At 39.2% G+C, this 17302-nt stretch overlaps 2 protein-coding genes across 4 annotated transcripts in view; both read left to right on the top strand.

Moving 5' to 3' along the window:
• Positions 1–520: 520 nt before the first annotated feature.
• Positions 521–8868, top strand: prtfdc1b (phosphoribosyl transferase domain containing 1b). 2 transcript variants are annotated; one of them, XM_068701761.1, is made up of 9 exons: positions 522–687; positions 930–1036; positions 2836–3019; positions 3362–3427; positions 5696–5713; positions 7220–7302; positions 7517–7563; positions 7706–7782; positions 7912–8868. In XM_068701761.1, the coding sequence occupies exons 1-9, from the start codon at positions 640–642 to the stop codon at positions 7957–7959; spliced, it is 678 nt and encodes a 225-aa protein (XP_068557862.1). In that variant the 5' UTR covers positions 522–639; the 3' UTR covers positions 7960–8868. The 2 variants fall into 2 exon arrangements, with proteins under 2 accessions (XP_068557863.1, XP_068557862.1); XM_068701762.1 differs by lacking the exon at positions 5696–5713 and having other exon boundaries at positions 521–687.
• Positions 8869–10616: 1748 nt separating this feature from the next.
• Positions 10617–17302, top strand: part of arhgap21b (Rho GTPase activating protein 21b) — a 34817-nt gene continuing 28131 nt past the window's right edge. For both annotated transcript variants that reach the window (XM_068737536.1, XM_068737535.1), the window contains exons 1-2: positions 10617–10804; positions 11721–11921. In XM_068737536.1, coding sequence (XP_068593637.1) covers positions 11850–11921 — 72 coding nt within the window. In that variant the 5' untranslated portion in view covers positions 10617–10804; positions 11721–11849. The remainder of the gene's footprint in view (positions 10805–11720; positions 11922–17302) is intronic.

Below are 17302 nucleotides of genomic sequence, written 5' to 3'. Positions count from 1 at the left end.
TCATTTATTTATTGATTATACTTTGTATAGTTAATCTGCAAAGTAACTAGTAACTAAAGCTGCCAAGTAAATGTGGAGGAGTATAAAGGATTTGCCAATAACATGTTGTAAAGTAGAAGTGTAAAGTAACAGAAAATTGAAATACTCAAGTAAAGTACAAGGTCTTCAAAATTGTACTTTGGAAGGGTACTTCAGTAAAAGTATTTACTGAATCTACTTACCACCCCTGTTTATTGCTGTCCATGTAACTAATGAAATATTGTTGTGCTTCTACTTTATTTTTAAATTCTGAGTGCAGGACAATTTCTTAAAATGAGGTATTCTTATATTGTAGCATTACTTTGACTAAAATACGGTTCTGTGTACCACAGCCCAGGATCCTGTCCTGCATTACCTTCCATAACGAGCCAAAAAGAAGCATCCATGTGGTAAATAGTAATAACTAAGTGTTATGTTGCCCCTGGCGGTAGCAGTGGAGTACTACAGGCCACAGACGGATGCAAATCGTTTGATAGTTTCAGGGAACATTCCTACGGTCCGATGCTCCTCCTCTCTCCGCGAGGTGCCAAATCCTCCTGAAAGCGTTCACTGCTGCTTTCATCAGGCCTTTTCTTTTTGCGTGTCGGCAAGAAAAACAACATGGCAGACGTTGATGTCCAATCCCACGGAAGACGCGGCGGCATTGTGGTAATTAAATAAGAGAGAAATAAGAACACGACAAGGAGTGCAGGACAAGTGCTGCATGGCGTCACTACAGCACAAGACAAAAGTTTACTCAGTCCGTGCAGTTTCTGCGCATTCGGACAACTCTGCGCACCTTGTGCGCGTAGATCCTGTAGAGGCACGTTGTCTCAGGCCAAACTCGTTTGATGTTTAATGCTCAGCAATGAAGCCACATGATGTTTTTGCGTTTATCTTTTCCCTCCCAGATTAACGATGACTGGCCAGGCTACAGTTTAGACCTCTTCAGCTATCCGGCTCACTACTGCGGAGATTTAGACTGTGTCTTCATTCCGCACGGCGTGATCATGGACAGGTACGACACCGACCCAGCTTCAGATCCCGCTGCCTATCAAATCAAAAGCTTCCCAGATGTTTCGATGGTTGCGTGAGAGCTGTACGTGACGTTTTGACTGATCCGAGGGATTCTGGGAAGATGTGTGGGATGTAATTTGTTGTGGGCTGTGGTGTGGTATTTAACTGTTGGGGTTTTGGCGTATAATGTATAAAATGATCACTGCGGTGCTGAACCCCCCCACAAAACAAACAACAACTGCTAAACAGACCATTTATACGGCATCCTGAGAGCGCTTTGCTACACAATTCTCTATAGTTAATGCCATTTTTAAAGCTAAAATATGTATACAAAGTGTATTAGACAATCATGGCATACATGTGTCAGAATCATTTTCAGTCAAAGGCTTTAAAATGTTGAAATCAATATGAAAATATTAATACTTTACCCCCCAGTAGTGATTAATCACTATGGCAAAACTAAATAAAAAGTTATGATACCGTCATAAATAACATGAGACAAGACTCGCCACACGTTAAACAAGAGCAAGAAATGTATTTGTTAATAATATTCAGAACTAGGGCTACCACTATCGATTCATCTGCAAGTGAATCGTTTGAATACAGAACGCCAGAAAATTGTGAAAAATCAAATTTTTCATTTCCCACATCCGATGGCGAAATCCTCTTGCGTCTTGTTTGTCTGATCAACCGTCAAAAAAACCCAATGCATTCATATATGTATATTTACTATCACGTATGACAAAAAGAGCTTAACATCTTCACATTAAAAATGTTTTGGATAAAGAAATGTCTAAAACAATTAGTCGATTATCCAAATAGTTGTGATATGTTTTCTGTCAATCGACAAATCTCTGCAGTTCAAATCAGAATCATTCATTAAGCTACGTTAGTATGTAAACCAATAACATAAACAATCGTATTATTATCATTTCATTGAAAGTTGAATATTGCCCAGCTGTTTTAAAGGTCTCATATTGTAAAAAGTGTGATTTTTTTTAATGTCTTTAATTATAAAGCATGTCTAAGTGCCATATAAATACTGTGACGGTATTGAACAATCAATCCATAGAGAAATACACAAAGCCCGTATTCAGAAACTGTGCCTTTAAATGAGCCCTCAGGATTTCTGTATGGTTGATGTCACAACTCTACAATAAAAACAAAGACCATTTCACAGTTTTAAACACTCTAAATGTGTAACAGTGTATTTCCTTGTTGCAGTGTATGTGAATGACATCAGCTGACAGGAAGTAAACATGGACTGTTGCCTAGCATTGCAGTTCTGTTAAAATGTGCTGAAAAGAAGCGTTTAAGACAGAGGGTGAATAAAGTTATATTCAAGGATTATTCAGACACAGTCTAAGAAAGATGAAGAGGGTTTTTTTTTTTCCAGGATAAAGCTTCTAAACATGTTTTAGTTGAAATCACAAGTACAAGTATGACCCTGGAAATGAGCATAATATGTCTCCTTTAAAGTAATTATTGTACTTAAAAATGCCTCGTCTTGCATTGTTCAAGATATCAAGGTATCGAGATCAGCACCAAAAACTGTTCACTTGCTCTTTAGCCTGTGACCTAACCTTCCACCAAATTCCAATGAAATGTGTTCAAGTATTTTGAGATAGCATGCAAACAACCAACGGGAGTGTTAACATCACAAACTCTCCTGGATGGTGAGTTAGCCTGCCTACGGAATCACCTGCAGCTGTGAGCCCAGGACCTGTGAGACAAGACCACCACCTTTTTTTTTTTTTGTAATGCGCTGAAGAAGAAGTTCACCTTTCACGTCGCTTACAGGACCGAACGTCTGGCTCGAAACATCATGGACGACCTGGGAGACCACGACATTGTGGTGCTGTGTGTGCTGAAGGGAGGCTACCAGTTCTGTGTCGACCTGGTGGACAGGATCAAGGCCCTCAGCCGCAACTCCAACCACACGATCCCCATGAGGGTCCACTTCATCCGGCTCAAGAGCTACCTGGTGAGCCTCTGCCCACTGCTACCCAGACGACGTCCCTGTGACTTAATCAGGAGATGTGTGCTATATTTTATACAACATTATGACAGTGGTGCATTTGTGCGTCTTTGCCTTTAATGTGCTGTTTTCATGTGGCTACCGGAATACCAGCGACTTCGAAATTAGTAAACAGATGACATTATGTGATTACCCTGATTACAATACACTTAAACCTTTAACTCATCATTTGTTTCAAGTTTGATGATTCCTGTCCATGAGTGTGGCAATCGTTATGAAAAACACTACTTAGCTGATGTGGTCTCATGCAATTCCAAATTTTGATTTCTGTGTTTTGATTTCCCTCAGAATGACCAGTCCACAGAGGATCTTCACATACTCGGAGCAGAGGATTTGTCTTTTTTAGCAGGAAAGGTAATTCTCTTCTTATCTGCACCATTGAAAACAGCTAGACTCTTGATAAAGAACTGATTCTGAGTCCAGTGAAACATTATCACAAGCTCTTTTTCAATAAAACAAACTGAGGCGTCGAGACGGTGGGTATTGATAGACAGCAGCCTCAAGAGGGCATCCTTCCCTCTGATCTGCTATCTCCCTCTCCATCCTGAGGAAGTGCTTGTGCGCTTCTGGAAAGGAGATCAAAGATGGCAGTTTCTGACAAACCCGGCGACGATCAGATATAACTTTTGTAATGTAATTGTTTAAGTCGAAGCAGAATGCGGACTCTGCGTAAATGCGAGGATATACTTGCTGTCATAGCAGATCAGGAGGATGACAGAGGTCGAGTTGTTACAGGGTCACTCTTCATCTGCCTGTCTTGTTATCATGTAATCAATATGAGCACATCACTAGACTGGAGGATCTGTAGGTGTGTGTGTGTGTGTGTGTGTGTGTGTGTGTGTGTGCGTGCTGACCGTTAACTCATCTGATAGTTTATACTATTTACTAAAGGTGATATTTCCAACCTGATTCCAAACCTGTGGGTGGTCACAATAATGAGAAATAATAAGAAAAAAAACACATTCTAACGCACAAAATGATCTTTACTTCTGAGACTTTTCTCTAATCTTTGATTTTTTTTCTTGTGAAATACTGTCAGCTTTACCTCTTCAAATCATAGACATGCACACTACGACAAAGAATAGCAAGTAGTCACGAGTAAAAAGGGTTAAGAAGTGCTTTTGCCCTTTTGAAATGGGTTGCATTAATACCACGACTGCAAGGACACCACCAAATTGCTAATAATAAAAAGAAAACTCTGCAAAACCCAAAGACACTCATTTAAGTGTCACATAAAACAGAGAAAAGCAGCAAGTGCTTTGATTTAAGTAGCTGGATCTGCAGAATGTTTTGCCTTTTGCCATGAAATATGAATAAACGAATAATCAAGTGTCGATTAGTTTTGCACATACAGTAGCTGATACAGCAGCATTTAAAACATCCCTCTCTTGAATGAATCAATTCATTGTTTTAGCTCTTATCGGCACAACTGGTGCGCATGATTTCACGTTAGATCTGATTTGTAGCTTTTGTCCAGGTGTTTCTTTGTTTGATGTAAACATTAAGAAATTATGTAACAGCCTGATTGTGAGTGTGCACGTCTGCTTACACGGACGCTTGTCTTTTTCTCTGCACACACCTGTGCGTACAGTATCTGCATGTGTGAGTGTGTGTGTGAGTGTGTATGTGTGTGTGTGTGTGCACGGGGATGAATTACTCAACCTCTACTACAGCGGTCCTACGTCAGCAAGAGTATTCCTAGGTAAATAAATCAGCTGATCTGAACACTCACAGTCACCTGCCTCTTAGCTGAGCACACACACACACACACACACACACACACACACACACACACACACACACACACACACACACACACACACACCACCCACACTCACACACTAATATGTCCTGTAGCCAGGCGTGGCATAAATGCCTGAAACATGAATAGGATATGAGGTAGTAAGCTTGAGTCATTGCCTGCTGCTTTGGTCACAGTATTTTAAGTGTGCTTGTGAAATCCCTGAGCTCCTTGTGATGTATGGCTAAATTTAGTCACCTGTTTGTAACAGAGTGCTGCGATGTTTTGCTGGAAGAAGTGAACTAATTGTGTGACACGGAACATATGACATAGTTCACGTTACTCCCTCCCTCCAGTGTATCTGATGATAGCTTCCCCTTTTAATATAACAGCTTATTCCTTTGTCTTCCTCCAGGGTTTACTGCACTCTTAATACATCTGTATGAGTAACGAGGCCTTGACAAAGCCCAACTACATGCTTGGCTTAATCCTTTGCTTGAAAAGTAGAGTAAACTGCACACAGTTATATGGCAGTTAAAGTTGTTTTTGTTTTTTTTGTTCATCGTGACCTAGATAAGTTGAACTGTTGGACTGCGACTCTTCATATAAATAGTGCCCAGTTGTCTCCAGCTGATTAGGCAAACATTTGCAGAATCTCAGCTATTTCAGTGTGACATTCAAAGAGGGACTGTGGGGACATAGGTTTCCAAAAGTGGAGTAGGCTGACATTTTTCTGCTGCATTCATTTCCCTGCTGTGCGACTGACATCCTTAAATGTGTGTGTGGTTCATTAACAAATGCAGCAGTTTGCTTTCTGTTCTCAACCAAGAATAATTGTTTGCCTCTCTCCCTCTCTTCTCATCCCAACATGCTCTCATAAGAACGTACTGATTGTGGAGGTGAGCCAACCACGTTTTTTTGCTTCTCTGTTTTCCTCTTAACCAAATGTGGACCTATTATATTTCTTGTCGTGGTCGGTTATCCGGGTCAAGAGGAGCCGTTTCAAGTTTTATTTTCGACCTGAAGAACATTTTTAATTGGCTGACCTATATTTATGAATAAGAGCTGTTTTTTTTTTTCTCAACGTGGTCATAAACTTTCTCTTGTTAGCCTGTATTGGTTAAAAAGTGCACAAGGGAAGGAATGACATTTACAGCAAATAAATCAATGTATTCATACAGTCATGGTTACTTATGGTGTGCAGATATTGCATAATTAAAACAAGTCTTTAGTGCTCAAACATGTATAGCAAAAAGTGTCTTTATTGTATTTTTTAAATGGATCCCTTATAAGAGTCTTGTATTTTCTTTGATTCTTTATTCAGTATGTGTCTTTTAGATATGACACTTAGTTAACAAAGGATGAAACGGACATGTATAACAGTAAAGGGCTTTTCTCATATTGATGAACTCCCCAGCTCTATGGAGCATATTGGCATCTTTGTTTTTGGTTTTACGGCGCACAAATTTACGGTTCTGGTGCTCACCACTCACATCTGCATTATTTTTGGCCTCACCAGGCTAAACATTTCTAACAAACCCACTGTACACTACCTGCTAACCACCAAGCAGCAGACGGTGAAAGTTAGCAACTAGCAGGTCAGAGCATTTAGCAGCCAAGGAACCAAAACAGACCTCAAAGAGAGTGAATATTGGACTTTCAATCATCAGTTGACAAAGACACAATTCCAAATAAATGCTAAAGTTGCTCACAGTTTGCTAACACATTAGCCAAATCAACTTAAAAAGTCGATATGTCTGTTTTGTTGTCAGCTTGTTGCACTGCATCCAAGTGGCCCAAACAAAAGATATCAAAGAATACTTTAGATATTTAATATCTCTTCATCTACTTTATAGAATTTTCTTAATTAAATAGGCGTTTTACTTTTGATGATGTGAAAAGCTTTTTAATAAAACACAGGCAACTTAAAGTTATTTTGATCTTTGTTTGATTAGTTTTTCATACTTCTTTCTTTAAGTTAAGAAGCAGGATTCTACATGAGTAACAGGAATCTAGTGCTCTCTCTGCCTGCTCTTACCCTCTGCTTATATGCTGTCACAAGTGAAACATGTTTAATGTAAGTGTGTAACAATCCTTTCTACATAAAGGCCATGTTGACCTACACCTACATGACAAAGCATACCAGCACTCTTACCTCTTCCTGATAAAGAGGGCAGCGACGGTTTTGTGTAAAACCACGGGTTGGTTTTTTGATTTCCTCTTTTCAAGTGGAATTCATTTCTAAAAACTGCTCATAAACAGTTATGTAATACAAGTACAGTGTGACCAACTTCTTCCTTTTCACTTGTACTCGGGTGTGAGATGGATTTGTTTTCCGTCTGCATTTCCGTATTGGCAATCTCTTGCTTTTTTTCAATCTACTTTTTCTAACTTTTCCTTTCCAGGCCATTGTAGGCACCGGAAAGACAATGGAGACTCTCCTGAAGCATGTTGAAGCCTTCAGGCCCAAAATGATCAAAGTAGCAGGGTAAGCTTTTTTTCTGTAAAGAACTTAAAAACTAAACCAGGTCTGCTTTGTCACTTATTTTCCGGCCTTCCAGTCTAGACTGAGAGGGAAAGAGAGAGACAAAGAAAGATTAAGTGACAGGTTTCAGGTACTACCGCTTTAAAATTAAAACCTGTCCTACGCGACGGGTAGAAAGAGATATTGTGTGATAATGTCTGCTTTAATTTTCCCACAGATTGCTGGTGAAGAGAGTGCCACATAACACAGCATGTCTTCCTGACTGTATGTACCTGACCAACCCTTTTATGAGTTCATGAGTCAGTGGTTCATTCGCACTTATTTTTTTGTTGCAGCTCGCTAGTCAGTGAGTCAGCGGGCCATGGAAATATTTGCATGTAATGTTCCACTTTGTCTTTTATTTCAGATGTCGGCTTTGAGATACCCGATCGGTTTGTGGTTGGATATGCCTTAGACTACAATGAGTATTTTAGAGACTTAAATGTAAGTCTGTTAAGTCTTTTTTTTTAATTTAGACAACAGTGAAGAGTTCATAATGACTGTCTAGTAAAACTTAGCATCATCAAACAAAGACATGTTTGTATTGACTGCTCTTTCTACTTTTTTTTTTAGCACATCTGTGTGATTAGCGAAAGCGGGAAGATGAAGTACAAGATTTGAAAAGAGGACTGCAAAAGGAGGCGAATGTCGTCTAACAGGAAGCCTGAACATTTCATCCCTGAGCTGCCACTCATATACAGCTGCTATCGTGACATTTGATCTCATGCCCTGTTTTGTTATAACATTCCTTCCATGAACCGTTTTAACGACAGACACCGACATTTAACTGGTCATTTTAGAAAAGCAAGTGCATGCTTCACCGTCGTTTTAGAGTTGCAACTTCATTCTTCATGTTTGCAGAAGTTATTCATATGGAAAATGTTTACTGCTGTTTGTATTTGATAGTTTGACTCTAACACAAATATATTTTACTTCTTGTATGCAATGTAAAGGACTTGATAATCACAACCTTTTATTAATGTGATCAATATTTTTTCAGTGTGTGATAAAGTAACATAGGAAACATAGCTTCTTTTTAAATGAAAGGGAGTTTTATTAGAAAATTGGTGATAGAATTTTACATTTTCTTCACCTGTACTTTGCCTTTTTGGTGTTTCATCAGGTAGTTCTCTTGCAGTCACCTTTGATGCTACGGGGCAAACAAAGTAGTTTGTAAACTAAGTGTGCTAACTACCTCTTTTTGTTTATTCAGTATTTTAGGTGTAGTGAGATACTTTTGTCATGTCTGTATTTCTTTTCATAATTTAACATACCAGTATAGTATTTTTTTTAGCAATTCTGTGTTCTCTATCACTGCATTCTCTTCACATTGTTCTGTTGACATTTTCCAATGTTGATACAACTTGTTTGAAGTCGTGGTTAGAAAAACCTTGTGTATCTCACATGTTTTTCTTAGGCTGATGATATACAAGGGAGGGCTTTGAGTCATTGAAACATCATGTTGAATGCTGTGTTTAAATCAGGTCTTTTTATACAATCCTTATAGTATTAAAGTGCTGTTGAATATATTGTCACAGAAAAGTGTCTCCTTAAATGACTCCTCGATTTCTTAAACTCTTAGACCTCTTGTTGACTGGTGTGTTTGTATCTTTCTGGTTTTAGGACTGGCCAAAGCCGCTTCCTGAACCATTGGGCTACCATTCTTTGATAAAAGACAAATAGGCAATCTGCAAATGAACAAAAAGAGTCAGTTGTGTTGAGCTGGTGTGCTCTTTGTACACACCTGACATATGACTCCCAGTCTTGAAGCAGGGAACACAAAGTGACATAAAAACTAAAATGTTTTTTTCCCCCTTGGTACTTACAGTGAATTGACTTTGTGACCTAACTCAATTTAGCTTGCAAGAATGAATGACTTGATGAGGTACTCCAATAGAATTACATTACACTATTACCATCCTAGGATTTAGTCAATAATTTTGGAAGTAGTGGAAGAAGTCTTCAGATTCTTTACTTGGGTAAAAGTAGCAATAACACACTGTAGAAATACTCTATTATAAGTAAAAATCCTGTATTTAAAAACTGAGTAAAAATACAGAATTGTTACAGGAAAAAATGCTTAAATTAACAAAAGTTAGGTATGCAGAAAAGTGCCCCCTATAAGTATTCTATATTATTGGGTTATTATTTGTGATGCTAATGTCTAAATGCCATTTTACAGTTGTAGCTGGTAAAGTGGAGGTAATTTTAACTAACTAACTTTTTGGTAGTTGAATTTTTAACAATACATCAGGAAAAGAATCCTCTGACATGTAGTGAAGTAGGTTATAAAGTGGCTCAAATAAATACAATTAAGTTAGGTACAAGTATCTCAAAATCTATTTGGTTAAATGTACTTGGTTATTTCCAACTCTTTTTTTTAAATACTAGACTTCATAAAATCCAAACAATGAAACAAATAATAAATTACGAGAGAGGTCAAGTAGAAAAACAGAAGACAAACAATACAATTTTTTGGGATGTGGTTCACAGAGATGTTCGGGTACCAATGAGGTAGGACTAACATGTTTGAGTTATTTACCAACACTATCCACTGTATAGCTGCTGACGGTAGGCCTGTCTGGGCAGGACAGCTTTGTGAAAGTCCCCTCTCTAAACTGACCTCTGTAACAAAAGCTGCCAGTCCCAAGAACAGGTGGTCCCTTATGGCGGAGAGGAATAAAAGGGACATGTGTCAGTGCCCTGAGAATCTGAGCTTCTCTTTTTGTTGGTCTACAGCCACAATCTGCTCAAGATTCTGTGTTGACGGTGTTGAGTATTAAATTCGTGTTTTATCTGCTTTTGGGAGCAGACCATGGCAGCACGATGGGAGCGAAGATTATATGCCGTGTGGTGCCTTGTCTGTGTGTGAACTCACTTTCCATGTCCACCATCATCCACATGCCAGCCCTGCTCGACCTCACTTTGAACCAGGACATGTGACTCCTCGTTCAGCCTGGTTGTTTATATGAAACGAGATCGGGTAGGTTAGTGAAAAAAGCCTGATATGTGAAATGTGGATTGGATAGTGAGTCTGTGTTTCTTCTACTTTGACGCAAACAGACGGTGTCTGTTTTGCTCCCGACTCATTGAACTCCCGTTGAAGTGGTTAAATAGCACCACTTTTTTACAAGCGCAGCTTGCTTCTTGTAAACTCGCACCCGATTGGTCCGATCAAACTCAACGCCGCTTGTGATTGGCTGAGAGTGTCCTGTTGACCGAAGGTGGACTCCGAGAGAGTCGGGAAAGCTGAAAGCAAAAAAAAAAATCAGCCACGAAACTGCACCATGCGCCTCCCCTGAATAGATTTGGAATAATCACCGGCAAGACGTTTGTACAGAAACTATATTAAATCATGCCCTGCCATCTTGGACCTCCATAGCTATGATTTTACTTTGTCTTCTCGCTTTTATGGACAACCGCCGCCGCTGTTGCCCGTCTGTAATGACGACTCTCAACTACACAGGTAACTTTGTTTAAACTCCGTTAGCATAGATGCTAACCGATAGCAGCCTGTTGTCTCAGTTGGTTCGTTAATTGTACCACCTTTACAAGCTTTACAGTGTGCGTTCACAGCGTGTATAACGTAGAAAGTGGCCACAGCGCACTATATCGTCTTTTTAACGTTTGTTTGTGGCGGTATTTTAATAAAAAGTAACAAGGGAAAGCTACTTTTGTTGGTCGCTTGAGAACAACAGCTCGACACGCTCTGTTCGTGACCATCGATCTCAAACAAGAGCAACTCAAATGAACCATCTCTAAATCACATAAAAGGTGACACTGTGATTGTAGTATAAACAGTATAGACAACGTGTGCGTCTTGTGCGTTATAATCCCGTCTGTAAACGTTTTTTTGTAACTCAATTTCCAATGTGACGGACTTTTATGTCGTCTGTATTCCACTTGTTGCTGGCCATTCATTATGTAGCGAGTGTTGACGATCCACGTTGTTGTTCCTCGAGCTGAAGGCAGCGAGCCTAGGTTTGTGTCGCGTGAGTAATGCGGTGATGATGTGCTTTGTCACAACACTGTCTTTACCACGTCCACAAAGAGGCGAAACTCCGTTAAGTGTACTTGGATTACTTTTGTAACAGTTAGCAGCTTGTTCTCACGTGTCATTATATATTGTTACATTGCATTAGGCCAGTTTAGAGCTCTGTAAAGTCACAAACATCAGGTAGAAAACAGAGTTAGGTTAAGACCTGTTGCATAAAGTTGATTGTTCAAAATGAAGAACGGACGATCTGCTATTATGTGGGTTGAACAACTAAGGTATTGATTCGTGGTGTTGTTTTACAGATGCCATTCCTGAGCAGTTCGTGTGAAAATATGCGATTGTAAATGCAGTTATAACACACCTCTTCCCCATATCTCCACAACAGATGGACTAAGGAATCGAGCACGAATGGAGGAGTAAATTGGACGAAGTGGAACGTATTTTCTTTCATCCTGCTGGAGCTACCTTTTTCGATATGGGCTTTCACGGATAACAGGATTTGAAGTGAAGTTGAATGATGGCATCACGTTGGGCTCATTCTTGCGAGGATGATGAGAGGCAACAAGCAAGATCTTCTTTCTGCGAGGTAAACGACGGCCACAACTCAATCCCTCATACGTTGTGTGCCTTTTTTTATACAACGATGAATTACATTTTAATTAAATCGTGGGGGGGGGGGGGGGGGGGGTTGGTGGATGGGTGGATGGGCAACTGACTCTCTGGTTTCCCTCTCTCAATTTGGTGTTCGTGTGGGAGTCGTATGTTTGACACTTTGGCCCAGCTGTTTGAGCTTGTAACACCTCCTGCTCAATTGTTTGGCTCCATGTCTCACCAATGCTTCATTGTTTTGGTTCTTTTTTTAAATAATTATAGACATCATATTTAGTTTTTCTTTGTCTTGTAACATGGGGTGGATCATGGTACATGTGGAGATAAAAACACAGGTTTTTATTGCAGGACAGCGTTCAATTAGATTACATTTTAATCAAACTCATCACTGGTGGAAGTGGGAGGAGACAATGGCATTGAAGCAGTTTATTCAAGACCCGTCTATCGTGTTTTTAAGCTGTGACCCCATGTAAGACCAGACAGCGCACCATCTGCTCCTCTGAAAGCTCGTCGCTGAATGAAGACCCTCGTGGTGAACTAGGTAGCAACCCTGTACTCTTTGAAATGGAAGGGCGGCTATTTATAGAACTCGTAGTTTTATTTCATTCCCTCCATTGCCTTTAATCTAATATTCAGCTCTTTACTAATGCCTCCCTGCTTCTGTGTGAGTAGTCTGTGAATGAGGGATCTAAAGCTCCTTATGTTGTCACTTAGATGTATTGAATTTGATCTGAGTTCATTGGGTGCAGCACAGGAGAGCAAAAGATACCTCCGTACCCAACGCCACATTAAATCAATTCAAATAACAGACTCTGTCTCATTAGTTTTGTTTTCAGGTTATTTATACTTTATTGAATTTATACATTATATATATATATATATATATATATATATATATATATATATATATATATATATATATATATATATATATATATAGCTTTTTTTTTTCTAGAGACAGAGATTTTTTTGGGAAGTCTAAGAACATACATTGAGAATAATAACCCATTTTCATAGGGGGAAAACAAACAGGGCTCATCCAGGAGTCACACTACTTTTTCACTCACAGCTATAAAAAAAAAACTTTAAAAAACCCTGATAATGTGCTTATATTACCGTTGATATCGCGACCATCTGAATACAGCCTCTTAACTTCAAAATGTGTTCATGAATGAATCTAATGGCACTTAACGATTCCGATGCAGAAACATGTCCGCATATTCTCTGAAATCTTTTGCTCAATACATAAGAAAACATGTTTCAGAGGAGTTCTTTCAGCAGTGTTGCACGGTGTGAGGAAAAGCCTCAGTACAGTGCAGTCTGATGCAGAAACCCCTTCTTTTAGCATTCCCTCTAATAAGGCCACCACACAAACCAATTCATGTGCTAATTCTGAGCCGGAAACCCCCCGGAGTCTCTGGTCCTGGGATTTTCTGGAAATGATGACATTGTGGATTTAATGACTTCAGAATCTTCTGAAGTGGATGGTTTTTTTTTTAATCACCTTTTTTTAAATGTGCCCGTGCAAAAAAACAACTCTTTGATCTCAGTAGATGAAGATTGGTCCGAAGATGTTGATGATGATACATGGGTGTGCCTTTTTGTTTTTACTAGGAGAAAGGGAGAGGATGGGTTTCTGTCTCAGGTGTAGTGAAGCACAGAGAGAATGAAATGAATGGAACTGAGATCTTAAAATTGGAGTCATGGTGGTTTTAAGACTTAAAACAAAATGTTTTTAATGATACAAATTTACTGTTCTGTATCACAGAAAATAATGTTCAGTGATATTTACAAAGTGTGCCTCATCTATTTATCTGAAATGTTTTTGGAGTTGTCTTCCAATGAGATTGATTTGAGCCTCCTTGATCAGTAGACTGAGCTTTTTCATGATTCATAATACCTGTGCTTGCTATGCTCCTGTAGAATGACAGAAATGAGAGTGGAGGGAAATTAATTACTGTTTCGGATGATGAAGCATGCTCCATATTTAGCACTGCGGGGGGATATTGACATACAGACCCACCCCCCACCCACCCCCGGCCCCACAATCTTGGCCTCATTAAAGCTCAGTGTTTATCTCATTTAGGCTGGCTGCCTTTTACAGAACCCTCCGTGCAGGCATCGTATGGCTAACTGATGGCAATCGGAAGGGAAAATTGACATTCAATTGGATAGAAGAAGCCTGTTACTTCCTGTTGTCTTATTATCTGTGACGTCTCCGGGGAAAACCTTAGAGATGGGCTGTGTGATTCAGTTTTTCCTCCTTCCACAGTTTCAGTGTAGTAAAAACAGCCATGTCGTCTTCCATAGAAAAGCCAGTGATGTTTTCTGTGTCGTGTTTGAACAGCTCACCTTGTAGCTCCAACACTGAATCATTGGAGGTGCGTGAACAGAAGGGCATAGCAGACAAACTGTTTTCCTTTTGTTAGATCAACTGCTCAATTCTGCTCAAATCTTCAATACATTTCATACATGCTGATGAGATGAGAGTTGAAGATGAGAGTGGAGTGTGTAAGCACACTAGTAACATGGTTACATTTAGTTGTAGATGGTTAACTTCTCACTACAGCACTCATTCTCTCTGAGTTTGCATGGTTGCTGGCTTGTTTATTTTATTTATCTATTTTTGTTTTGCATTTTGGATTATGTAAGGCTGATGCACAGCCCTAATTTATTCAGTCACATAGTTTGTTCTTGTGTATTCCAGGAAGTGTGGAAATACATTTTTGTGTGTGTTCACTTTTGGGATAATTATATTTTCTGTTTATATGCTATAGAATGAACACACAGAGAGCCTAAACTTTGAGACATGCTTGCTGAAATTACCTTTAATGAACACATAACTAATACACAAACAAATCCTTTAGATATTGTCCTTTTTAAACATTAAGCATTACTAGAATTAAGACTTTTAAATTGTCCTTTGAAAATTTCTTTTTTGGGGTTTTATTTACATATTTTTGGCCATCAGTTGTATCAGTTACAAGAACATATTATGCAGGCTCCTTATTGCTGAGATCCAGGGATGCTGCTTCACCCAATGACGTCCAACAAGCCAAAAACACTTTGTAAAATGTAAGTACATTTTATTATAGCTGACAGGAGAGATGGAAAAACTAAATTTCCTTAAAAATTCAATAAATATGATTCACAAAAACCACATGATCTATTTTTTTTGACTATTTACCACATATTTATCATCACCGCTATGATTTTTTAGCTGTTGGTAGTTCAATATTTTAACAACAAAATGTTCAAAATGTAGCATTAGATTTGTGCCATATTAACAGACATTACACAAATCAAACTTACAATATTGGCAGCAATTTATGTGGATATTTTGGCATTATTTTTGAGGATTGGATGATGTTTGACGACAAAACATGTTTTCACAACAGCAAACGTTCTCTTTGAATGGAGCAAGCACCAGGCTCTGAATTACAAAGAGAGCCTATTGCATTACTGCAAGAAACTGGTGCATTATGGGTTGTTTGTAGCTTTAAAGGAAAGGTTTAGATTCTTTCAAGCGTGGCCAAATCAATGGGTATCTTCCAAAATTACTGCCACCATACGCACAGTTTAAACTTTAAAGATGGTTGTTCAAAAAACGAAAAAATCTTGAGGAAACGTAATATGTTCAACAGAGGCTTTGTTTACACGTAAATTAATAATCAGGAATCCAGCAGGTGCGTTTTTATGTCCCGACTAATAAGCTCAATGAGTGATGGAAACTCATTTTTACTGAGAAGAGCTTGGACACATTGTAATGTCAATGCAACCTCCGTTCAAGTTAACGTTTAGCTCTGTTCTGAGCAGGACTGGGAGAAACCCCGTGCTGTCAGCAGACGAACCGGTCACTGCGATTACACCGAGCAGCATGCTGACTTACAACATAATGTCTAATTGTTCCAAATGTTTTCACGGTTGTTTTCTCCACGGCTTATTTGGGACCTGCAAGCTTTGTTTCTTGATCGGAGACTGATCTGAGGTCGTTAAATTGGTGCGTCCCTACTCTTCTGTGTCTCATCTGTATGTTAGCCTGGCACTGGCGTGCACAAAACACACACCACATGTCCACATAGGCGGAGTAATGATGCTCCTGACCATGTCTTGCACTGCATGGCTGGAACGCCCAGCTCTCACCAGCGGCCCTCTGTATTATTATCTCAGGCTTTTCACAGTTAAGTGCTTGGTTTGGACGGGATGTGGTGTGGAATTTAGCAGCCAACAGAGAACTAGGTTTCTTTACATTTTAAGACTGTGTACTTGTCTGACGTATTTTAGAGCTGATGTCATAGTGTTGCTTGTAATATGTCATTAGGTGATGTCGGCAGGGGTTTTTGAACCACATGCAGTGTGGTTTCATATTTGTTAGAATGAACGAGGTGGAAATTCCAGTTCTTTTTTTCCGTGTGTACCTAGCCTCGAGATAACTACATTTGTGGTGTGTAAACAGCTGTGCCTGTGCAGTTTCCCCCTGAAATATCTGATGTTAGTGGGTGGTATTGGTTTGCCTGCCGTTTTAATCTATGTCGTTGTTTTACAATCTCAGAAAAATGACCACTTGTACTCTGGCATGCCACTTAATGCGCTGGTACAGTTTACCATTTTGTCAAACAAGAACATATCTTGAAGAGCAGTTCACAATTGTTTCATGTCAATGCATGCAGATAATGTTTAAGAGATACCATGCTCTATAGAGCTCTGTGAAAAGCTTCAATCTAAATGGATGAGAATGGGTCTGACTTTGTAGCCTTAGTTCATTTAACATTGCTGCACTGTGAAACAAATGTAACAAAATGTCTCACAATGTCACATGTTTCTCAAAATTGTCTGTAGCCCTCCATGGCAGGCATCTCGGTGCTATTGTTTGGTAGCCATGCATGAAACCTGATACAAAACATCAGCCTTAGATAGTTTTGTACTGGTGCCCTTAGGTGTTCTTTCGTTATTTGGGGAATGTGTTTACAGGACAGCAGATCCCTGAAAAAGACTAAAACAAGAGTAATTCTTCTCAACTCTCCAGTTTTTCTGCCGCTTTCAGCCCCCAAGCACGTTCTTTCATATTCAAGACGTAAGTCCTTAAAAACAAGTTATGCATATTTACTTTAATTTTTAAAAGAGGCCCGGTAAATTTCCTAAAACTACTGGGCATTGTAGTTTTTGCAAATATCACTGAAACAGTGATATTTGCATTATCGGTTGCAAAAACAATCAGATTGTATGGAAGTCTATGAGAAAATGACCCCACTTCACACTTGATTAAAACATTTAAACATAAGTCCATGAACCAATGCGTAACGTCACGATGACCACGTCCACTTCTGATACACAGTCGATGTTTATAACCCCTAAACG

Source organism: Cebidichthys violaceus, unplaced genomic scaffold, assembly GCF_023349555.1.
Source record: "Cebidichthys violaceus isolate CVI_PGR_0920_01 unplaced genomic scaffold, fCebVio1.0.p SCAF_8, whole genome shotgun sequence".
NCBI lineage: Eukaryota > Metazoa > Chordata > Actinopteri > Perciformes > Stichaeidae > Cebidichthys > Cebidichthys violaceus.
This window is presented reverse-complemented; position numbering and strand designations above follow the sequence as displayed.

Bases quoted from the DNA above. Each gene is read 5' to 3' on its own strand.
- prtfdc1b (XM_068701761.1), top strand. From the start codon at position 640: ATGGCAGACGTTGATGTCCAATCCCACGGAAGACGCGGCGGCATTGTG. The intron at 688-929 runs GTAATTAAATAA...TTTCCCTCCCAG, and splicing joins GAAGACGCGGCGGCATTGTG to ATTAACGATGACTGGCCAGG. The intron at 3,020-3,361 runs GTGAGCCTCTGC...GATTTCCCTCAG, and splicing joins TCCGGCTCAAGAGCTACCTG to AATGACCAGTCCACAGAGGA.